General features: G+C 39.4%; 1 protein-coding gene across 6 annotated transcripts in view; it reads left to right on the forward strand.

The window, feature by feature from the left end:
* The first annotated feature begins 1724 nt into the window (after positions 1-1724).
* The window catches only part of diaph2 (diaphanous-related formin 2), a 370474-nt gene continuing 346812 nt past the window's right edge, over positions 1725-25386 (forward strand). For 5 of the 6 annotated variants that reach the window (XM_069170528.1, XM_069170529.1, XM_069170533.1 and 2 more), the window contains exons 1-4: positions 1725-1782; positions 2481-2882; positions 17348-17380; positions 18581-18757. In XM_069170528.1, coding sequence (XP_069026629.1) covers positions 2799-2882; positions 17348-17380; positions 18581-18757 — 294 coding nt within the window. In that variant the 5' untranslated portion in view covers positions 1725-1782; positions 2481-2798. The remainder of the gene's footprint in view (positions 1783-2480; positions 2883-17347; positions 17381-18580; positions 18758-25386) is intronic. The other variant, XM_069170531.1, reaches the window with a different exon arrangement.

The raw sequence follows: 25386 nt of genomic DNA on the forward strand, positions 1-25386 counted from the left end.
ATGCACCTGCTACCAGACTGAAATATGTTGAAAAATACTCAAAGGACTGCTGTGAAATTTATACACGCATTCATAGTCCTCAGAAATGTATAACTTTGGTAATCATGTGACTTTAACTCCAACACATACAATGTTCTAACACCAGCTTCAGGTCAACATTGTGAGAAATACACAAAAACTCTTGGATGGATATTTATGAAATTCTGGTGACTTTGGTGGACTTTTCATCGAACGCCACCAGCAGGTTAAAATTGACTTCCTTACAGTTCTATTTTACTTAAATATTTGTATTCATTGAGCACCGCCCTGAGTTTGACATTAACGGTTCAGAATGGAAGACTGTTGTATTAGCATACAGAGTTATGCAGTTACCTTTAAATTTATTAAATTATCAGGACTTTGGTTCGTCCGTTAAATAGTTATATTTTCCCTACATGGAGCATTGCAGCACAACAGAGGCTCAAATGTTTATTCTTGTTTTAAAATTAGCTGACGCCTTCTTCCAGTCTTTATCAGTACTTCCTCTCTCTTAGAAGCTTCCTCTTAAACTGAATCATCAAGTTCCATATTCTCATCTTCACGAGGGCAACGTGCCAGAAAGAGATCAAGTGTCTCATTTAAAATTGGCTGGAGTGCTTTGCTGGTCATATGAGCAAAAGAGAAGCTTTTATTTATAGACCAGAAATACTGCATTGGTCAGTGTTTGGTTGTGTTGTGGTTGAATCAACAATGTTTGTTTAACTAACATAAATCATTTTTATATTCTACTGTTGCCAGCTCTTGTGGTTTTCAGTAGATGTGTGGGAATAATTTAAGTAGGGGAAGGCAAAATGAAAAAGCAACATTCTTGAGTATAGTCATAATTACGTTGGGATAATTATGTTGGGATATCTATGTTTGTTTCCATGCCTGTTTCCGGGTGTAGCGTAGTAACTTTTCATCTTTACAGTGACAGCTAAAGATGACACTTCTCAGCAATCAGTTGAAAATTGATCATTACTGATCTGAACATCAAATGATTAACATGATTTCTTTCTTGGCATCTGTGAGGCTTATCCATATTTATGTCACATGCCAAAAATTAAGACTTTTTTACATTTTTTTTAATTTTTTTTTTTTTACAAAATATAGGCAACTGTTTCAAAGGTTAACAATGACCATTAAACATTACTGCTGATTCACCTTCTAATAATTAGAAGTCAGTGATCCAGACAGTCATTTGAGCAACATTTTGCCAGTGAATTATACGTTGTTGTTTTTTTTTTTAAAGCTTTGTTCTCCTCAAACATGTCCCTCTTGCTTAGTGGCTACAAGGAATGTGTGCATGTCCTTCATGCAAGAACACGCAGCAGGCCATTAGGGGTAGCTATATGATGCACTGGATCAACTGGGTAACAATGACACCATCTGTTATTATTACATAGGGACACAGAAAGCCGGTCTTTGTGAGGGTGTGTGATAAAATCACACGCACGCACGCACACGCACACCCTGGGTGTGTTGTGTTTCCCGCCCTGTTTCCTATCCGCGGTCAGCCTTTCATGCCTCTTTGTCAGATCTGTTCTTTGCGACGGACTGAATCCCATCCGCTCGTTGTGAAATCAAGTCTGACCCTTCCACCACAACCGGCCTCCTCCCCTCCGACGCCACGCCGACCTCCTGAGCGCCAGCAAATCTGGCCAATAGCACGTGGAATGTCTATTCCATCCGCATCGCGGAGGCCAATCAGAAGCTCGGTGGGCGGGACTACCGTGGGCCTCGTTTTCACGTTTGGTTGCAAAGGTAAGCTGTGGATGGGATTTTTTGGACTTTTCTTTAACATTTTATTCATTCTTCACAATTTAATCAATAGATCAGTGTTGGATGTCACGGTTCGTTACCGTCCCCGCTAAAATAAACAATTTCGTCGGGTAATGGGTCGCCCATTGCTAGCTATGCTAAGTGACCAGCACTGCAAAGTGTTCCAAGCAAAAGAGAACAACGGAGATTTTTAATTTTTTTTTTTTTTTTAAAACAATATTAGAACAACAGTGCACGAATAATGATTAATTACTGCATGATCAGCTAGTTAACAACCTTGTCAGTGTACGTTGGAAACTGTCAAGAGCGTGCCTTAACGGCTTTTGTCGGTGAGTGCTCCGTTATTTTAAGTTACACGGCTGCAAGTTTGCTTTATAAAAAAGCAGGGCTCTTGTCTACGTGTAAAAACAACAACAACAACAACAAAAAAACCAAAACACGCTGCTTTTTACTTCCACGCAGCTGTCTGTAACTCCCTCTGACGCGTTTGTTTACATCTGCTTTACCGTTCACAAACATACCCGTTCTTCCCCCAAAACGGGCTTTGCTCTCTGCATGCTGCTTGCTCCGGGAAACACGTGTGAACAGAAACGTTTGTGAAACGTAACACCCATACGCGGGACATAAAGCGAGAGGCTGATTCATTGTTGTTTACGCAGTGTTGTTGTGGTACTTTTCAGAGAGCCACCGCGGTGTGGGACCGACTTGACTCGACTCGACTCGCCCGCCGAGCAGAGGAGACGCCGGGACGTGAACATCACATCCTACCACACCTCTTCTCCAGAGCAGCCTGCTCCCACTGTTGGATGCAACTATTTGGAAGCGGCCAACTTGAATTTTCTTCCCTTTTAATCGGAATGGATTTTGAAAACACTTAACCTTGGATGGTTCGCCGCACAAAGTTTTTGTGAAAAGGCCCCTCTGGTGGAATTTGCAAAACTTTTGAGGAGGACGTGCTTGGTGTGTTTCTGAAGGGGAACTAACTTCCAAAGCTGAAAATGGATCAAGCCAGCGGAGGGGAGGACCCGAATAAACCCTCCAAAAAGAAGTCCAGCGAGGATGAGGGTAAAAACAAAAAGCTGGTAGGTGTTCAAAGTGGCTCCCAGATGTTGCATGGACGTCATGTATGCCTGTAATCCCACAGGCAGAGGTTCATTTGTTTCCCCTCTCAACTGTACTATGACTTGAGAAAGTTACTCGAGTTGCAAAAGGTTTAGCTACCTAAACTTTAAACGATTTGTAAAAAAAAAATGTTTATAGTCTAATACTTTTACAGGTAGTTAGTCAATATAATCCCAAATGAAATCAAAACAAACCAAGCGGAAACGTGAGTCCAGTACTGTTGGTAAACAACATGTTGTCAATACAGAGCATCTCTGGTCAGTGCAGGATGAGTTATTGATGTGTTGTTGTTACTATTTAATGTAGCCCAATACAGACCTGGCTAATAGCAAGTTAAAGCAGAGTAGAAGAGATACAGTTTCACTGAGCGCTTAAATTTTCAAAGCACTCAGTGATTATTCCCGTCAATACACCTCCTGAGAGATTTCTGAAGAGCATTCTTGTTGTGATAGCTGGCCTTCCATATATATGATAATATGTAGTGAAAGAAGAACTTACTGGACGGTTCATGGCCTCGCATGAGGTTCATGTGGTTTATGGTGTTTTTTTTTATGAACTGTGTAGGAGTGATAAAAAAAAAAAACACATCCTTAGTCAGTATGAGAGCAGTATCTATGAGATAACAACTGCAAACAAAGTTTAACATTTGTTCCATTTATTGTTTCTACATTGGCTTGGCCGTGTGCAGTAGTTTATTGTACATTGAGGAGTGCTTATTTAGAAAGTGAGCAACTCTATTCTGCTTCATTGGTACTCTGGTGTCATTAAGCTGTTCCTGCCATTCATTGCCTGGAAATGAGTTAACAAGATTTGCAGTGCACTGGAAGTTTGGTCATGAACATAAAGTCTGGATCAATCACTTCTAATTTGTCAACTCACTCTTTACTTTAATTTGTTGGTTTTTCAGGAATTGGGTAAACAGAATTTCCAAAACCTACAATTGCCTCATTTGGTAAACTGCGGCCACAGTCTTGTAATTCACAGTTCTGAGTGGAATGTGAAATCGTAAATCTGAACTATATTACTGAGTGCGTTGAGTGCGTGTCGCTGCCGCCACATTGTCAGCAGCTGTTGAAACCACAGGTCGAAAGTAATTTTCCTTGACCAGAAACAAAAAACTTTGGCTGTCGTTTTTTGCTTTTCCATGTTTGTCAGCGTGGAAAGTTTGGCTGCTGATAAACTCTTCTCGATGACGTCGCCTGTCAACTGCCGATGATCAACTCTTAGTGGTGTTGCTTTACATTGTGCCTTCTTGGTGGGATTGGTTGAAAGTTTAGTTGTGACCGCAGTTACTTAACAAGGAACTGAAAAAAAAAACCACTGCTTAGGTTGACCTCTTCGTTTTGGTAGAAACATGACTAAACCAATTTGGACAGGTTGCAGGTGAGAGAAGCTGACTTTATGACTTTATGACTATTAACACCCCAGTTGTTTACTCAGGGTGTTGCCATTGCTCTGATATTCAATTGTCCTAAAACAGAGACACGGCAAGAGAAAGTGTCTTGCTGTTTTTTCAGACTAGTGAGTTTTAAACCTATAGTCATTGGTTGTTTACAGCAAAGTTAAGGTAAGGGAAAGCGGGAGCATCATATCAGCCAGACAGGAAATCCCAGAGTGCACTGCAGTGGCATGCACTCCCAAAGCTACCAAAGGGTGTTGCTCTGAGAAATCCTTTCAACAGCCTGCAACTCTTGAATATCCTGTCTCCCAAGTTTAAAACGCTTGCAGGAGCGCCTGGATGAAATCAGCACTCGGCAAATGACTTGCAAGACGTCCGTGTAAGATCACGACTTGTTGTCTGGAGTGGGATCATTGTCCAGGCGTGTTCCTGGTTGCTCAATTCTCCGAGCAGAGCGGTGAGAGGCAAAGGAAGCTTCAACTGTGGCTGTTGCAAAAATCTCAACACAGCTTTAAGTTTGAGGGAGGAAATGATTATTCATCCCTGGGTGAAACCCTGATTTGGCCTCATGTGTTTATCCTCACATTTTAGCTGCCCTAACGGACACTTTGGGTTCAAGTTTGTTTGCAGACATGTAAATAAAATGTACAAGTGTCAAGTAACTATGTATGCATAATTTGATCAGTGCAACATGAATTAAATCTGTTTAAAAGGCAAAAGATTCTTCCGAGAAATCTATCAAATGATTATGTAACCTCATGCTGACAAAAAAAAAAATTGTTATTTCAGATTGTATGACACTTTATGATTTACTTATGCTTTAGGACACATGTTTTGACCATATACGGCTGGAGAGTTGCATACCTGAAATGCTGTGTGGATGTGATCCAGACTAAAGTGTGGGTTAATGTCTTACCATTAACAGCATCAAAGGAAAGGATGTCACTTTACTTTCACTTTCCAAGTTGCTAAAAAGTAGACTATGCCGTTAGCATGCCTGATGGGGGGAAGTGGCAGACACTGGTACAGTTTGGTCCAGGCAAAGTCAAATCTGACTTTAGAGGAGAAACACTGAAAGCTGTGTTTGTTTAACAAGTCACTGGGCAGGATTACATCACACCAACACCATTTGGGCTACGGGCCCAGGATGTAGATTCTCAGTACAGCCAAGGACATGAGAATAACACTACAGTGTTCTGAGATAAACATAACTCCAAAGTTTTCAGTGGTTTGTAACGATTCTTTGTTACGATGTCCTTGTCTTGATGTTGTAAGAGCAATGGCATTTGGTAGAACAAGCAGATGGAATGAGTTCTTTTAAAGGAATTCAGGGGAGCTAGTTTGACAGAAAAGAAGACATATTACCCCTCTGCATACTCGAGTAAAAGATGATCTCACAGCGCAGCACGAGAGAAGAATCCATATAACAACAAGGGGACTTCATATGTTAGACTGTTTAGGAACTAGCTAATTTTCAACCTACAGCCAACCAACATTTATGCACCTGTATATGGGGCAGTTTTGAATTGCTTTAGCTTGTGTATCTGTTAAGTGAGCCTTAACTTCCAAAAACAGTTCCACTAAATTTCCTCCGAACAACTTAATCAAGCCTTATCTCAACTCTTACAGCTGACATGTTTCCCCCAGTTGTAAAATGAATTCACCCACTATGAAATGTGAATAAATAGGTTGTGTAGAGTGGATCTGCATCACAAAGTTTGAATTTACCACTGGATATGTAAATAGGTATCTGTACTAAAGATTTAGTACCTCATGACGTGTAGTCTCGCCATGCGTAGTGTTTATTTGCTAACAAATCTCCTGTCCCACAGACCTATTTGATGTGAGGTCGAGTGAATGGTACTATTTAAAAGCTTTGCTGTTTTAAAGTAACAGTTCTGTAGAATAGTGACTCACAGAGCAGAATGTTCCTTGAAAGAGATTTTTATGATGAAGTACACCGTATTTCTATCAAAAGCTTTAGCTGTACTTCAGCCAAGATTGTAAAATGTTCATTTCTATTTAACAACCAAGAATACTCTATTTGAAGAGATAAATGTCAATAATTAAACTTGTAAATTTTTCTACAAAACAGAGGTACCAAACTTCACTGGCAGCAGGTTTTGGTAGGTAATTTAATCTTGTGATTTGTTCAGTCAGTCAAGGGACTAATTCTTTGCTTTTACTTTCTGTTATCTATAACTGAAGGATGAGGGTGATCAGTATCTCAAAGGTAATCTGCTTATGTCTGTGTAAAAAAGCAAAAAAGGTCAGCGGTTTGGTTTACCATATCTTTGCAAAGAGGGTTTACTCGTCAACCCAATGCTTTTTCAAAATATTGAACACATAAACTGGTGGGATAATTGGCAAAGTAGTGGTTTAGGTTTAAAAAAAATAAACATGCTCGTAGTAATTATTTGTTTCAGACATGGAAAGTGAAGAATTTGAGGATGTCTCATTGTGCTAGAACAACTTTTGACCAAATAAAAAGGTTTTTGGAATACATGTCGTGTCCAAATTAAAACCAATTATTATTTCTGCATTATTATTCCATCATTATCAGATGCACTTTAGCTCTGCTCTATTTTTCTTTTGACAATTAACTGCTGTTCTGTCGCAGGGTGAGCCGGCCAGACAGAGTTTCATTGTTAGCAGCTTGTAAGCCAAGTTCAAATTAGAATCAAAAAGATTAATTATATGTTTTGAAAAAAAAATATTATATGATTAGTCCCCATTGTTTTTTTAATAAAAAAAAAAATGGTATTCAAACCAGTGATGTGGAAACATTGTTTTTTGCAAATAACTTAATTGTAGGGGAAATAATTTCACAAATTATTTAAATGCTCTTATTAACATAATTTTGGTGGCTTTAGAATGTAGTGAAAAGACTAAATCAAAGAAAGTCAGAGTACGTGTCTCATTGGGATTTGCTCTGGCGAGTATAAGTCTGTTGCGTCACCAGGATTTATAGTATGAAATCATGTTAGTATATATAACACTACTGAAGCAAGGCACGCAGGTCACATTCATTTGGATCCTTGCTCAAGTGGAGAATTCTGGGTAATATAAGCGGACAAACTCGCTGGATAAGTGGGACAATGTAGAGTCAATAGTAATCTTAGACAGGGAAGAGCATATTTAGAATGGCAACAAGAACAATGGGAACAACAGAGTTCAACACACAACTAAAATACAGTTTGTTCATATTCAATTCAAAATTGAGACGTTATTAAGAGAAATAGGGTAAGAAAAGAGAATAATGACCTGTTGATGAAAAAGACACGTTAGACGACAGGTAAGCGTCTGACTGGACACTGTGAACAGTGTGAAGAATTAAACTGTGGAACATATGCAGGAAATACGTGGCAGAGAGAAAAATGAGAGGTACCGTGACAGAGCCTTGCAGACATGTGCCATCGCAAACGGCAAAGGAAAGATGGTGATTTAATGATTAAACCAATCAAAGGACTGGAAACACGGAAAGAACTAAAACAAGATTAGGTCAAATCCTAGACTGGGTGTGGGTATGAAACAATGGCTTTTAATTCGAAAGGCATAGAGGAAGTCACGGCATTCGACTGGCCAATAGTGTAACTTCACCAGTTGGTCCCGCAGCGTTCGACTAGCTGCCTTGAAATGGAACTTGTGAGCTGCTGGCTACAATATGAAAAAAAAAAATCATGCGCACGGTTCGCTTGGCGTTCAAGTGGGTAAGTCCCGAGAAGACTCCTGCTGGGGAACAACAGCACGGTTCGCATGTAGAAGCCACGGAAGCTGACGATTTAGCAAAGCTAGCTGGCAGGCAACATAAAGCAGGCACCGCAAAGGCATAATGACGGAGGGAAAAGATTTTGGTTGACACTGTAAAGCTCTTTGTGCAACTGTTAGGTAGCACCAAAAATGTTAATATACTGTGCAGCTTGTCACCCGCTGACTACAAGTGCTTGCCAGGTGCAGCTAAAGGTACTGGACGACTTTGGAAATATTCAAGTTGTGAGGCAAATGAGAACGACAAATATGAAGAATACCAGCTGGCTGGTACACAATATGTTACAGAGGATTATTACTTACAAAAAGAGGTTTCACGGCTTTGTCTCAGCTCCTACATTCCCAATAACTACAAAGAAGTTTGAGAGGTTCGTAACCGCTATTATTTTAACAACACTATGGTGTTGTACAAAGTTGAATGGTTATGTAAACAGCTGCGTGTGATGTTTTGTTGTTGGCCATTTCCAACAGCCATTTTTGGCGCTTCAAGCTGACACGGGGCTTCGTTACCATGGCCAGCCTTTGCCTTGGCCAACCAAAAACTGTCCGCACCTGGTGTTGGTGAGATATTCCCAGTAACCGGTGTACTTGACTGGATTACATTTACATGGTGAAGTCAATACAGCAATTGGCTAAAAAAAAAAAGAAAAAAAAGAAATGGTTGGCATAGTCTCAGCATTGGTACATATCTGTCAATTTGTGCCAGGTTTTATTTGACAGTGATTGCCACTTTGTAATTAACCATTATTAATTAATTTAGGACTTGTAGTCATTGTAATCATGCCCCTCATTTAGTTAGTCATTAATAAAGTCAAGTAATTAAGACTGCAGTGATACATGGACAGTTCTTGAGCTATAGCCTCTAGAATGAAAGGCCATGGACATGAAACAGCTGGTGAGACACCCGGGCTGGGTCCCAGGGCCCCCCTGGAAGGTGGAGAAACCCTCTGGAGGCTGCACCAGGTCGGGGCGACAGGTCCCGGGCAGCGGGGTGCTCCAGCCCTCAAGGTAGAGAACCAGGCTGGATCCCAGGGGCTCCATGGAGATGGAGAAACCCCTGGAGCCCGCCGGTGGGCTTGGCAATTTATATTGCAAAGTCCCGTGTAAACTTTTGTTGCCTGTAATAACACTACAAGGAAATTCTTTCTCTCCGCTGGTAATGATACTGTATACTGTGTGTGTGTGTGTACAGGTACACGTGATTTTAATCTCACTAAAGACTCAGCTGCATATTAGACATCCCAATTTTTTAAATATGACATTTTTTGTCTCAGAATCAAGTGTGCAGCATGACAATTGGCAACCTTCTTGCTTTTGACAGTTTTGACAGTATCACATTGTGAATCATATTTAATGGCTTACTGAGCTGCTGCTGGTGGAGGCTGTGGCATTTGAAGCTTTCGATGCTTTGATATATGAGCTTTAGGGAAGCCTCAGGGATCATTTTAGGTCATGCTAGCATGTAGTCCGTACAAGTTGTCAGCTTGCCGCGCACACGAGGCTGTTTTGTATCTCCTGTTCGGTCGATCTGGATGAGTTTTTGCTGTAGTCATGCCTATTTTTTTTTTTTGCTTCCGTGTGCTGCCTTACCGTATGTGTTAATGGATAAATATAACTGCAATTGTGTTGGGGAGACATGTGAGAAAACAGCAGGAAACAGACCACATGTGAGCGTTTTAATGGTATTCAGGAAGTTAGAGAGGAAGCAGTGAAGAATGCTTTAGTCACACAGTGGAGGAAGCTGACAGATTCACTGCTGTAATGTCACCCACAGAGATTAGCCTTGTTCATGTATATAAATGGATTAAATCTAACATCTGAGAATGAGAAAATTATTTGGCTGCCTCACATATTAAAAAAAAAGCCTGCTCAAAATGTGCATTCGTGCCTTTTTCACGTAACAATACAAGATTCATACTTGGGAAGTTGGTCATAGTTACATTCATCAGTTTTATGATTCATGAGTGGAGGATGCGTCTTGACCGAGCTGCTGCAGTGTCTGATGTAGGCCAGGATGAAGCGACTTCCCCGCTCTGTCGCTTGAATATGAAACAATTGCAATGGTTGCTTTCCCTTTTGCTAAATTTGCTCACAAGAGCTGCCGGTCACAGTCATTGATGTGCTATAATGTATAGTTCATTCGTGTTTGAAATTTTTCTGTGGGTTGTTTGACAGCTGTCTTAACACCTTGGTAATCAGTGTTGCAAATAAGTGTCAAAATGTGACACATGCTGTAAGCATTTCTAACTCTACATGAAGAGATTCAAGGCAACTGGTGGTAATTGGAGAATTGAGCCATTCAGTTTTAAGGATAGTTTTTTTTTTTAAATTTTTTTTATTTTATTTTAATAAACCTCTTCATGTGATACAGAGCGTTCTGTGAAAAGAGGTCAGTGCAGAAGAGCTACTGACTGGCTGACAGAGTCGAGCTGGTGCTCTGCCTGATATGTGTCAAGTAAAAAAAGGCTTGACACAGGCATATCATGAGTCATCACATTTTAAAATGTAGCATGGCTATTGTGGAATATAACAGAGGAATGTGACAGTTACAGACACTACTGTGACAGCTTGGACAGCACATTTTCAGGCAGTGGGATTATTTTCCAAACATTTTGCTGCGCTGCATTATAGCAATGTACAGCACAGTTAGCCACCACTTAGCCAACACCCTGCAGATCAAAACAAAGCCAAGGGTTCACATTTTTTTGTGCATGTCAGCAATTAGGGAAAACAATTGCAGTTGTGGTCACTGCATGTTTTAAGATGAATCTTAAAATTCCAGCTACTATAAGTCAGAATAATAACTGCTGCACTGTAAAGCTTCTGTCGAACATGTAACACAGTCTTTGCTGGAACAGATTTATTTCAATAGTCTGTAAAACACAAATGACCTTTTATGTGATGCCATGAACAATTTAAGAAGATATCCATCCTTTCTTACAAACCCAGCTCTTGCAATGGCTGCATATCTCGCCGACCCTTAAGGATTCAGCGCTGGAAATTTGCTTTCAACCGAGATAACCTGAGGGCAGTGCCGTGCTATGCTGTGCTAGACTGCAGTCACATGGTCAGGCCATCCAGTGTTGAGCCATTCAAGTCTTAGCTGGCTTTTGTGTGCTTCCTCTTTTCAGTAGTTGCTGTTTTGTGAAACTAAACAGTACCATTGCTTTCCTGAAATAATAAGGCTACCACAGACTCGTGCCCTTTTAAAGACTTCAGCCTTCACTGAATCTAATGCATTCTGTTTATTTTCCTTCTTTTTCAAATGAATTACATGCTCGACATGTTTTTGGAACTTATCTCCATGAAACATGCATATCAATATTGTGTGCAAGAACTTTAAGGATTTTTTTTTTTTTTTAGGAGAAAAACCACACATTTTGTGCTTGATTTAAATTGTCCGTAAATCAATTTGCTGAGAGGACAAGGGTGCCGTAGTGCTGTATGTGTGTTAGATTTTTATGTGGCTGGAATAAGAGGCCATGTCTTATGTTGCTTGTTGCCTTCCCTCATGTGTCTGCTTGTGGCACTGCCTGCAGTAACAATACTATGTGCCCCGCGTGCCCCATAAGCAGCCATACATTTTCCATTCTAGATTTTCCTCTGTTTTTGTCTGATTTGTGAAGACTACTTCACACACGGATGTGCTTCTGTTGTTTCTTTTGGGTAAAAGTGACCCAGTTCATATGTGTGTATCAAGAGAGTTTACCAAAAAAAAACAAAAAAAAACAAAACAAAACTAAGAAGGAAGGTTGAGTCTGACACTGTCAGTTCTGATTTGGACAACTGTACCCTCATGCATCTGATAGATATCTGCTATGTGGTAATGGAACCTTTCTGGTGGAAAGATAGATAGAGGACCAACATTTTATGTGACCGAAAGAGCTGGTCTCTGTCCGGATTAAACTGAACCATGATTCGGTTTGTTTGCAGTGGGAAAACATTATTTAGATGGTTCGAACTTCTGGACCAATTCCTAGAAATAGAGGCAACGTATCATCATTTATTAAACAACAGGAACAAAAATAAGAAGAGACGTAAAAATGAGCCATGGAGGCACACATGGAGAGGAGAAGGATATTTAACTGGAATTTAGTCCGACTAAGAAATCAAAAGTCAGCTCCAAAAATGCACAAAAAAAAAAATAAATGCTCAAAGTTATAACATCTTTTGAGAGGAAAATAAGTTTCAATTGTAATGCCATGGAAATAATAATAACAACAACAATAATATTAACAATGATAATAAGAGTAATAATTATAAAACAATTTTGAGGTGTGAAAACGCCCCTCGTGCGTCTTGTGACCGCTCATCCCCTCCTTTTTGTTGTACTCTAAGCGAGCATACACTTCTTCATGTTCTCAGAAATCTTTTAGCAGTGCAGGCTGTGTTGTAACTGCCCCAGAGTTTACAAAGAGCCCTTGAGAAGACTTTGTAACAAGATTCATTTGGGCGGGCTAATTTGTTTATACTGGGTCTAATCCAGTTACGTGCATGGTATTCCTTGCTGTCTGATGCGACTCCCTCAAAATTGATCATGATATTTGGCAGGGCTGTACGTCGCATCAGATTACACACCATGTAATTTCGATGTTCATGAAAATGACTGTTAAACATTACTCTGATGTAACTCTATAGGAGGAGTCGGGTGGTTCTTTGTTTTTATTTAGTGTAAAAACAGATTTCCCCTATAAAAAATTCTTGATAAAAAGATTTCACAGAATTCAAATGTTGTCTGATCTCTGATCTGTGACATGCATTTGCCGGGGCACTGAGCAGCGGCACACCCGCAGAGTAGAATCTCTGGTGCACCCTATTGAAATGTTGAGGAGCAACAGACCTAATTCTTAATTATTATTATTATTATTATTATTATTATGTTCCGAACAGGATATTTTCTCCCCGTATTTATGATCTGCGATTTGATAATGAGCACAGACGTGTATTTGTGTGTGTACGTCCTGAATTGTTTACACCGCTGTACAATGCTGACGTACGAGTTTCTTAACTGAATTTAGGTCATCACTGAGCGAGGCGACAAAGTTCATGTGTAAGCAGGTTGATGTTCAATTTTGAAAATGATGCATCAACGCTATTTCATTTCTCACTTGGGCATCAACTAAGTAAAAGCAGAGTGTATTTTTTAATTAACAGCCTATTTATTTGAAGTATCAATATTGTTACACTGACAGCTTGGATGTTTGTCAATTCTTGGCTGGAGGATCAAGTTGATATAGTTCCCTTCAGGGTGAATAAATCTTGGCCATCCCCTTAGATAGTTGCTCTTTATTTCTTGTGTTGTTGTTGTGCAGTGCAGTAGGCATGTTTTATACTGCCTCTGTGTCTAGCAGCTCTCTTTTGTTATTCACTGCTGCTGTAATGTGTAAATAGGTAGGTATATACTTTATTAATCCCTGAGGGGAAATTTTTTAAATAAATAAGTAACTATTTTTAAGTAAATAGTATATAGTGTTATAATTCTGAGCAGTGTCTGTATAAGATCTCCTCAGTTCAGTCTTGCCCTGAATTGTTCATGTTTGGAGCATTTGTATTTAAAAACAAATCTAGTTTAGGAAATTGATGGTAAGTGCTGTCTGAACAAGTAACAAACAGTCTTGGGAGTTTATTTAACAAATTAACACCTAATGAGAATAGACATCTTTTGCTGGATTCGACTGCTGAGACTCCAGAATTTACTTATCAGTCTAAGGGCCTGATGTGCTAATATCTAAGGGTGCTAAATTATAATAGTATGAATTTATTCAAAAAGGTTGCACATTTATTTTGCACCCGTTTTACGGGCGATTTACTAAGAGTAATTGCGTCCTTGATATGGGGTGCAAATCGCTCTATTTAAATGAGGTACTTGCGTGGCTCCTCCTTGTTACTGGCTTTAAATCATCATTCAGTTAATTTAATAACTCAGAAATGTCATCGCTGGACAGACGATATGTCTGAATAATTTATGCCTCTGGCATCGACATTTTTTTTCCGCTGGTGTAAAACCACGTTCTCTGCGTATCCTTCGGTTTACCTGCGTCTCCTTCTCACCACAATAAGAGCAGCTGTCTCTCGTATTGTGCTCATCTGATTAATACGGGCCTTTCAGTCGTACTAAAATATACATCAATCACTTCTCCTATTTTTACTTTCAGGTTTATTGCGGGTGCTAAATTGTTCTATTTGCATTTCCCCCTCCCGGTATTTTGCACGTTCAATTAGAAACGCTCAATATTACATGTGTATTCATGCAAACAGGAAAAATTCACAACGTGTGTTCAATTGCACATTTGAAAGACGCTATTCTCACTGCACGTCGTCAGTAGATCTGCTCGGACATTTATTTTGGCGGGTGGTGTGGAGTTTGCACTGATTTTACAAGCGCAAACCTTTTGTAAATCAGGCCTTAAGTGTTACCCAAAGGCGACTGCACCTTTTTTTTTTTTTTTTTTTTTTTCACCTCTCATTTGAAAGGCTTTTTCAGTTCTAACAGACTTGGGGTGGGTGGGGGTGGGGACTCCAGGTTTTAACCTCTTGTAGGGTCATGCACACCTTGAGAGTCACTGATGTCACAAGTGAGACCCATTCGACCACTCTGTGTCTTAGACCACCTCCTGTCTTCAGTGATGGTCTTTACAGTTTGACGTAGATAGCTTATTTCAGTCCTCCTTCAGTCTTCCCTGGCCAAAATGTTTACATTGTTGTACTCAACTGAGTGTCCCCTTGTCCTTTAGATGAAGATGGACTGCTGGGTACTGCCCTGAGGAGTGAGCTCTCCCTTGTTGTACTGTGCCCTTGTGAAGTGTCGTCCCCCCCCCCCCCCCCCCCCCCCCCCTCAAAGTAAAAGTCTCAGCATTCCTTGCTGCATTGAACTTTGTACACTACACAGTTCTGTTAGATTGGCCATAACCTGGACGACTGAGAATCTTCTCAGACATATTTACTGAACCGTGTACAGGGTTAATTGCAACATTTGTACGGTTTTCCTTAATTTGTCACAGCTCTGCTATCAGCATTGGAATTTTTTTCCCCAGGAAATGTAAATGTCTTTGTTGCACTGAAAAACACTTACCAGCCTGTAGCTGAACAGAACAGTCAATTAAACAGGGACACAAGGTAGTTTAAAAAAAAAATTGCCAAGAACTGTCATCAGCACATTGCATTACAGTCCTTATTGCCAACAATGGCTTGCTCCCAGACATCTATTGTTATTATTAGAACTAATTAAAGTTAAACTTAATTTCCTGTCGAAACTCACTTTACAGAGGAATGGTTGCAACTCGTTTGATAGTGAGAGTTCCAGTGAGTGAGTTAAAGTGATATCATACAGATGGTCTGGTTAAATTGGTTGAGTACAACAAGCGTTGCTATTTAAAAGCTGTGCAGTCATTGTCAATTTTTGGTCTTTGTCCATCTTGGAAGAAAAATTACTTCATTTGCCACCTGGTGACATTTTGTAATAAAACTAAGAGCAATGGAAATCGACGTCTCTACACGAGTTAATGTAATACTGACATTAATTGTGTTTTTTAATATTAATTTAAAAAGTTATTGTGTGAAATATGCATACTGGCCAGGTTTTCTGTCCCCAAATTGGCTCTCAAGTTGTGTTATTGCTTTGTGTGTTCATTTTTAAGGATCTGCATGGAGTCATAATCATATTTGATTAAGGAGGGACCCAAAGCTAATTTGATTAGGTTATTTAGAGAAATATGTGTTTGGTAATAAACATTTATTATGATGAAAAAGTTTACTTTAATAAGGGGGAGAAGCCCAGAGGACATGCAAGCTTAATTGTTAGATGTTAAATTGCAATGTTGCGATGTTGCCAAGATAATGGGCAAGGAAAGGCCCTCAAGTCAAGGCAATTAACCAAACAGTGGTTTGATTGTTGTTAAATTGATTAGAAAATGTTTAAGTACTCCATTTGAAAATTAGCTATTGTTTCACGCAGTTTTAGACTGCTAGAGAATGCTGGGCTTAATGACACATACGCTCTGAGTTAGAAATGGGAAAAGTTGTTGCTCAGGTCAGATCCTTAGCTTGAGTCGGGAGTAGTGGATCAGCTCTATCAAAGGCTCCCAGGCAGAACCCTCGATGCGTAGTGTGTGATGAATATGACATATTTGTTATCGAGACTTGAAATAGCAGCTGTCTGCAAACAGAGACGGAAGCTTTGCTTTCTGCGGTTCATGGCTTTATCTCCCAACTGTTGATCAGTTGTTGCAGACCAAACTAGTGATAGATATGGCAGTTTGAGTGTCTGCTCAGTGTTGCCCAGAGCGACAGCTGATGAAGATACACAGAGGGAGGTGCAGGTTAGAGCCAATCTGTTTGCTCACCCCAGCATCAGTAGTTTCCTGATTAGAATAGTGGAGCGATCCACGGCTGGAGGCAGGCTTTATGGCCATCACTACCCCACATCTCCCGACTCATTAGTACTTTACAGCCTAGCGCCACAGCATATGGCAGTGCTGCGACTGCTTCCCATTTGAAGTGAGTTTCAAATGGCTGTCCCTTGCAGAGCCACAAGCCTTTGGCAGTAGCCTGTCTTATTGTGTCTGAGATGAAGATAAACATCTGTATAAGGAGAGGTTGTGGGTATAATCTCTTGGGCCAGTGTCACTACAAAAGATGCTCTTCACAACACATGCTACAGCAATAAAAATAACCTTTTGGTGTTAAACTGCGCAAGGCTGGAACACAATGCCCTCAGGAAGTGTAATATTTTTGGAGCACACAAAACTTTAACCAAACAACATCAACTTGCATGTTTTCAGCGGTGTTGCTGTGGGGTTATAGGTGGTTTATGAGTGGTCTCATTCTTTGTATTTGTTTGCTGTATGTGTTTAAAGTGTGTGTCCTTGGGATATTCACTCTTGAACACACACACACACACACACGTTTACATTTGCCCTATTATTTGGGATCATCAAGTATTGTCACATCCTCCACATGTACAGTATGAGGTATTTTCTCTTCTTATCATTGAAGAACAAATTATAACGGGAAAAACGTAATGGTAATTGTGATCCTCAGACATTAAGCACATATGCTTTATGTCTTCTCTAATGTATAAAAGCCCTGTCGGAAAGCCGAATTTGATTTCACTGAGAAACACGAGACAGTATCCAGATACTGTGTATGTACGATACCGTACATGTGAAAACCATCAAGATGGGACGCATACTGTGCACTTGGCGGTATTGTCATTTTCTGTTGGATCTTGTTTTTCACACTGTGCCCTCCCTCCAACAGAACATACACATAAAAACATTGGCTGATGATATGGTAAGGTGATCGGTTTAATTTTTGTGTGACTAGTTTTGTTTTACATCATCTCATGTTTTGTCATGGCTGCATGGGACTTTTAACTGAAATATATGGATGGATCAAATTTGCCAGAAGCAAATTAATGACATTAATGCTTTAACTAATCATAAAGCACTAAAAAAGAGTGTACTTGCAGTGTTACAATACACTGTGACCTTTGTGTTACTACACGGCTTCAATCTGTCTCACTTGGTTGTGTTATCACTGATGTTGCTGTGTAAATAAAAGATGATTGATGGTGCTGTTAGTTAATACCACCAAGGTCTGCAAGCCTAAATTTTTCATAATGAACAAAACTTGGCCCATAGCATCTAGACATTTGTAAGCAGCTCATAGATCATTTAGTGTGCAATTATCAGAGCACTTCTCATTAGATGTTTTTACTTGGGGCTTTTTTAGTGCCCTTAGTTTACAGATAGCCTGACTTTGACACTTTAAAGCTCATATAGTTTTGCATTAATTTTATGATTAGCAGTCAACGTGTCGTTGCAGCAGTCAGAAATGTGTCTTCGATTAAAGTATGTTTGATCCTTCCAGTAATATTTCAGTAAACTGACTAGTGACATCATGTGTGTCTTTTCATTTAATTTATATCCGTTCATTCATCCAGCATGTCCTCTCACCTCCATTTGACTAAATATGACTAACTTTTTTGCATGTGGTTCATGTCACTTTTCTGCTTTCACACTAAACTTCACTATATATTGGACATCACAATAGTGTAAAATGATGAATAAAGCGAGGAAACACTTTACTTACACAGCTTAAGTTGGCATGATATGCTCAAATATTTTGGATGATAATAGCACAAATGAGGTCATCCCCTGGGTGTCATGGTAAGTAAGGTTTTGTGAAAAACAGTTGCGCTCTGCTACCAATGTGTTGCAAACTTTTTTGCAAGTAAAAATGGAGAAGAAAACAAATAAAGAATCTCACTTTCTTTTGTTTTTAGAAAACAAATTTTGAGCTGTCCTCGACACTAGAGTTTCCTGTTTATTGTAAATTGTGGCGTCTTTTGATAGTAGGACACCAAACAACTCCTAAATGAGCGGGAACATTAAGAGAGCTTAATCCAATATACTTGTTTTTATTTTTTTGGTGATCCATAGTAGTCTGAACAGAATTGTTAATAACTCAAACCCTTTGTTTTTCTTTCAGCGTGATCGTATTACAAGTTTCAGGAAAACAGGGATGAAGAAGGAGAAACCTCTTATTCAGCACCCAACAGATCCCCTCTCTATCCAAAGTGAGCTGCCTGTTCCTCAGCCCCTTTTTGACGACAGATCCATGAACCTCTCAGAAAAGGAAATCATTGACCTTTTTGAGAAAATGATGGTAAGCTTTATGTTTCTCTTGTAATGTTCCCATTGCACAGGGTCATCTGGAGCACGCAGCAGTTTTACTGCAGCTCCCAATGCCAAAGAATAATAGATGATGAGCAATATGAAACCCTGAACGTGCTTTAAATTCGACTTTGCAAATAGAAACAGATGATGTCAAGAATGTTGCTGAAAAAGACTTGGACAAGAAACTTGAGTTTGAAAAGCATTGAAAAGAATCAAACACTAATCATGCATTATTGTTATGCTGCTGATGAGATGAGGCTCATGAATTATTATTAATTTTTTTTTTTATTTTTTTTTAAGCCACTCTAATTTTATGCAACATCTTGAAATTGTTTATTGTTTTAACTGTATAATCTGTCCAGATAAAATTGTCTTCAAGATAGTATTATGATTTAAAGTCAATATGACTAAATGAAGAACATTTGATCTAAACACATGACAGAATTCGATCTGAAAGCAGAACCACAGAGCTGTGATCAGAGGCAGGGCAGAACTTTTATCTGTAGATTTATAGAGATGATGATGGAAATTGTGATTTTTTTTTTTTCTTTTCTTTCTTGTTCAACCACATCATTAGTGCTTGGTATCCCACAGTCCAGGATTGAAAACCTCAGATGTAACTGCAGAGGTTTGTGAAGTGAAACAAATCAATACTTGGGTAATGGCACAACTATGACTATCTACTGTATGTTGTAGAAGCATATCCAGGGAGCGATGTAGCAACTCCCTTGGTGACATAAAACAGGGCCCTCATATGAGGTTACACAGCACCTCTCCTTTGATGACTGATCCTGACCTGAAGCACAAAATGTGTGAATTTATTACACATTTTATGATAAAGTTTATTGTTTGGAGAATGCAGAGTGCTACAATGGTTAAACACAATAACGAGTATATATTTGGTGATTTTTTTTTTTTTTTTTCCTTTTTGTTTCAATGGCCACAAACTAAATCCTCAAAACGTCTGAAATCAACAATGACTTGATCTTATTAACAAGTATTGTCAATGTATCTAAAGCCTGATTTAGCTATTTCTTCTGTGCCATAGAGCTCTATTTTGTCCATAAACTAAAAAAAAACACATCACTGAGCCACATAGTTCCACTAGGAAAGTGAAGTGCTCTATACCTGGTTGTGTCATGTTCACAAGATTATCCACTTTCCTCCCCCTATGAATCCTGTGTTATACTCACTTTGTTTTGTTCAGCCTAAAGAAGGTCTCCAAATATTTTGGGCCTCAGGTTTGTAAAGAATTCAGGATGGCAGGTGTATGAGTGTAACTCATGAAAGGTTGTCCCATTCACTGCAGCATCTATATTCTGTGGTGCTCAGTGCAGATGACGGGGTAACGTTAGCGCCTGTTGCTGCCCACAGCCTTTCACCATCAGCATGTCTCTGTTATAGTTCCACTTCTCAATACTCCAGTTCATTCCAGTGAGGTTCTTAGAATCCATCACAACCGACAATTTCATGTGTGTTAGACTTGCAATTTATTCATGTGGTATTGATCCGACTCTGTCCCATGAATTGTAAATTTCTCAGAGAACTTTAGCCCAACAGTTGTGATCAGTAGCCCAACAAGCAGGTGAATCAGTGTAAACAGAACTGCATGTCTGGCTGGCCGTGCTTTACTCGAACTCCAAAGACCATGAAAATTATCATAGATGTTATGCTGCAAAACTGTTTCTAGATGTACTGCTGTATAGCGGCCATTTATTCTGATGAGAAAACATGTTGCCCAACAGGGTGACTCACTGATTTGTTGACAATAGTTTTTGACAACAATGGACCTCTGTGGCACAAAGGACTAAACTAAATCAGATTTTGGACACTTCACCGTAACTTAACTTTTCATGGCGTGTATTGACAATTAGAAAAATATTTAAAAAAAAAATCACCAACGTTATCCTTTAAGCTGAAATGGATTTACACGCTGTACACGCAGCACTTATAGTAAAGATAAATGGATTTTACATTCAGATGTTGATCTTTTTTGAAGCAGGGCTCCACCTACGTATTCCCTCAGCCACTGTCGGAAGCACACCAAACTTTGAAATTCACTTTACACTCATCGGTGGGGTCACAGCTCTGTCACACTTCTGATTTTCTCCATTCAAATGCATTTTTGGCCTTATGTACTGCAGGATTGAAATCTAACAAAAAGCTTTCAGCCCATCTCTTTGAAGTGAGGAGCTGAATTACTCTGGCTTCATTGCATAGGTTGTGTGTACTATTGTGGATAATGTCTCTGAGTGTGTGTGTGTGCGCAGTACGGTGCCTGCCTTTCCTTTTTTCTCATACAATGGTCTTTATTGCCAAGGCCAGAGGAATGGGACCAGCGCTCCTGGTTTTCATCAGGCTACTGCTCAGTGTTTTCTTGCCTGGGTGCTCATCCCTGTCACTCAGTTCACCTCTCAATTACTATGTTTGTGCTCATAGCGGCGTGACATTAAACCCAGGCTTCAATTTGCTCAGTGACAGATGACACAGAAGGCATGTTTGCTTCTCTGACATTTGACAGGCCTTGACACTTGGGGTTGGGAAGTATAATTACAGTAATGAAATCAAAAAGAAAAGGGTTATGTACTTATGTACTTTTGAAACCACCACTATTTACCCCCATAGAATGTAAACTTTTTCAGTTTTGATGTAGCAAACAGAAATAACTGTGGTGGGTAGGTTCCTTTTGATGCTAGTAGCTTCTCTTCAGCATCTATATGTCTCTGTAATCTCTTTTAAGTCATACACACGTATATTGTAGTTGCTCTTTTTGTTTTTACACCCATCCCGTTATTGATCGTTATTATGGTGCTTCATGTTGCAGCCTTAGATGTCTAGCTGGCTTCAAATGAAGGGCTGACCCATGCCATATTAGTGAGACCACCAACTGTGCATTAATGACTTGGAGAAAGTGAAAATGTTTTTTTCTCTGGGAAGTGGTTTACACATTACGCTGTGTATCTCAAAGCTGAAATAGCACATAGCCCATTACTGAAAGGTCATCAAAGGAATCTGGCAAAATTCAGGAACAAACACTCAGTCAGTGGCAAGCAAATAAACACTTTCTCGAGTATTTGTAGCTAATCATTGAGATCAGGGGAATATAAAAGTACAGGGAAAGTTGAAATGTTTGAAAAGAACAATAACTTTCAGTGCTGCCTTTGGAAGAGTGTAGTGTATGTCTTCACTCTGTGTTTTGTCACAGGATTTCCCAAGATGTGCACAGCCGGACTGCAGAGACTCTCATCAAAATGCACAGCAGTAAATCCGCTGATGAAAAGTCTAGTATTTGCGTCTCACTAAGGAGGCAGCTGTGTTGCAGTAGCAGACTCCGATCCATGAGCTTCAACTAAGAAAAGATTTGCACAAAAATAATCACATGTAAACTAATTTAACCAGCATTCAGTAAGCTGCGGAAGCTTTACACTAAAACTTGACTTATCACAATCCTCCAATAGGTCTTTATTGTCTGTAAAATGATCATTATAGAAAAGCAGAATTGTGATGGATTCATGAACTTCTCCTCTCCGTTCAGACCATGGTGTGAATTTGTGTCAATAGTTGATGCATGTTGTCACTTTAAATCACCTGTGCTGATGTGGCCATTAGCAGTCATGACATTATTACCCAGACAATGCTGTTTGTCTGTCGACATGAAACCCTGTAAGAGCATGCCGTTCTTACTTATGATTGATTGAATTGATTTGATTCTGGTGCATATTTGTCTCTGTTATCCGTCCTTTAGAGACATGGCATTTTCAAGAGTGATACTGAGGTGTTTGCAGAGACAGAAGACCCGTGACAGAAGAATGTCACATTGCAGTGCTGCTGTGGCTAGTTTGAGGTTTTATGTGCCTCCCTGTGTGCCATTGTCAGGATGAACACTCCTTGTATTAAGCTCCTGTGTGATCCCTCAGCAGTTCCACTCTGCACCAAGACATTAAAACCAGCCCACAGGAGAATTACTGCATGTGCCCTTACACTCTCATGGATCAGACTCGAGGGTAGTGGACAAAATAATTGATTTGTCACAGTTGAAGCAAAACATTTTTATACTTCTAATACTTTTCTTAGATCCACTTTTCCCTGTAGTGTGGACTTTTCATACCCAGTTCAGGTTCAGATGCATTTGATGGTACTCATTAATTGTTCTTTTCCCAGATTTGAAGCCTTTAGTGCTCTGAATTGTGCTGTGTTTTTAGCCACATTGCTGCACATGATTTTGGCAATTTTTGTCTGTAAACATGGCATACTAAATAAGACAGTGACATCATTTTTGTTGTTTTCACTCTGTACTCGGGTATGCTGGATTTGAAATGAAAGTCACTATGAAACGACATTGCTTACTTAAATTTTTCATTTGAAAATGCTTACACCTTCATCAGATGAACCATTCAGAAATTGTACTATTTATTATGCAATTTTTTTTTAGGTCAGATCAAAAGCTTCAACTTCAAAATATGAAAAATAATCCAAATGAGTAATAATTGGCTACAAATCTGTTGCAGTTAATGACTGCCTGAAATCTACAATTCACAGACTTCGGCAGATGCTTGGTATCTTCCCCGGCGAGGCGCTGCCAGGTCTGTAGTGCAGCCATCTTCACTTATTGCTTGTTTGGGGACTGGTCTGTAGTGAGTGAAACACCTGCTCGGTTGGTTTGAGGTGACTGGACACTCAAGAACATTACACTGTTAAAATCTCATTGGTGGCTTTGGCTGTATTTAGGATCAACGTTGTGCTGTGTTCCTAAACTCTGTATGTATATAACCAATACAGATGTGAAAACCTCTGTTTTAAAGCAGAAAGTAAGCTCATTAACCTCAGCCTTTTTTGTCAATGTAAGTCCGGTGTGCTGGAATACGGAGCCAAAAAAGTGGAAACAGTATGGCACTGTGTGTACATGTAAAGCCTGTTCTGTCCATTGACTGGGATGGACAGGAATACTGATGCCTGATTTGCCAAGTGTTACAGAATGAGATTATCTTTGGCAAATACAGACTGATTACTATTCGGAAATTCTTAGCAGAGCTTGCCAGACCAGCATCAGACAACAAGCTTTAGTAAATTTTTCTTTATAACTCCACTGTCATCGATGCAAACTCAAATCTCCTCGTTTCAGTTACACCAGCAGCACAGTCATGATATCCTGAGACTCTTTTTATGTCGCCTGTGAGGGTATAATTAATAAAAGAGCATTAATCATTTTGGAAGCTAAACATGGAGGGCTCATTCCTCCAGTTTGCCCCCTGACAAGCGTCCCGCAGGCCCACTATCCCTACCCCTCCTACAATGTACTCACCCTGACACATTTTGCCTCCTTTATTGAATGCCAATTAAGCAGATAAATTAGCTGGGTTCAAAGATTAATTAAAAAACCTGCTGGTTTCTTTGGGTGAAAAAAACATGCCAATTGTAAAAGTTTCAGCTGAATTTTTTCCTTCCCTGTACGACAAAAGATGTTAATGGTTTTCTTTTTTCTCTGAGGGTATTTACTAGAGGAAATGTAGTTGGAGGAATTTAGGTCACAGTACCCCTGGATAGGATTCCTCCCCATGCTTCACTGACAGCTTGAATCAGATTACTTGTGGTAAGATATTCAAACCTCTGTATAATACACTGTTATTATTTACAAGTGGCATACTTCATTTATTCGGTGAATTTGACACTAAATCGGATGGAGGAGAATCGCTGCCAAATCAGATAAACCCTACTGAAAGACACATGATCTTCTTCGCTTCCCAGCAGAGGGCAGCATGCCTCCACAACTTTCTGCTCACCATCCTAAAACCGAGGGGGGTGTTTTTTTTGTTTTTTTTTCACTCGGTTCATTCTAGCCATTCTCCGAGGGAGAGAGGGCTTCTGATAAACATCCCCCTCCATTCTAATCATCATGTTGTTACGTAGCTTTTAGTGCTCTGTCCGGCCTTCGCTCTATCCCCCGATGTCACTCACATGAAAGACCTCTTTTGTGATGCAGAATTAAAGTAGCATGAAGATAATACTCCCAATAACGCGCAGATACTGCCTATCCAGCCTATCTGATGTGATTGCATGGCCTCAATTGAGGTAGTGTTGTTTGATTTTGTTCTCCTGTTCAGAGTTTGGGTTTTGATTTTTATTGCTGCAGCCTTGCTACTTTGGTTTCAAGGACTAATACTGCCATTATTTTTGCTTCTGTACCTTGTGGGTTTAACAAAGACACATAGATACAAAGAAGAATTTTATTCAACCATAACAGGATGTGATATAAAAGGAAGGATAATTGTTTGGTCTAAATTGTGTCTTCCTGCTTGTAATTTATAAACCTGGTTTTGAAATTTTATTTTGAAGTGTTTTATTAGGTGTAAGTGTACAACTGGTTTGTTACCAGAAGTCGGTGTATGCAACATGTAGTCTCTCTTATTGCCTTTGATGCAGCTCAGTGTATGCTGTGAAGAGAAAATAATTTAACTTTTTTTTTTTCACGTATTTTTGACCAATTGAAGAAATTTCCCCTCGGGGATTAATAAAGTGTATAATAAAGTGTATAAAAAAATCAATTAATCAACAATTTACTTAATTTTTTTTTTTTTTTTTTTTTTTTTTTTTTTTTTTTTTAAAGTAATACCCAGTCTC

Source organism: Embiotoca jacksoni, unplaced genomic scaffold (genome assembly GCF_022577435.1).
Source record: "Embiotoca jacksoni isolate LCO1_2020_lvr unplaced genomic scaffold, fEmbJac1.0.p SCAF_5, whole genome shotgun sequence".
Lineage (NCBI taxonomy): Eukaryota > Metazoa > Chordata > Actinopteri > Embiotocidae > Embiotoca > Embiotoca jacksoni.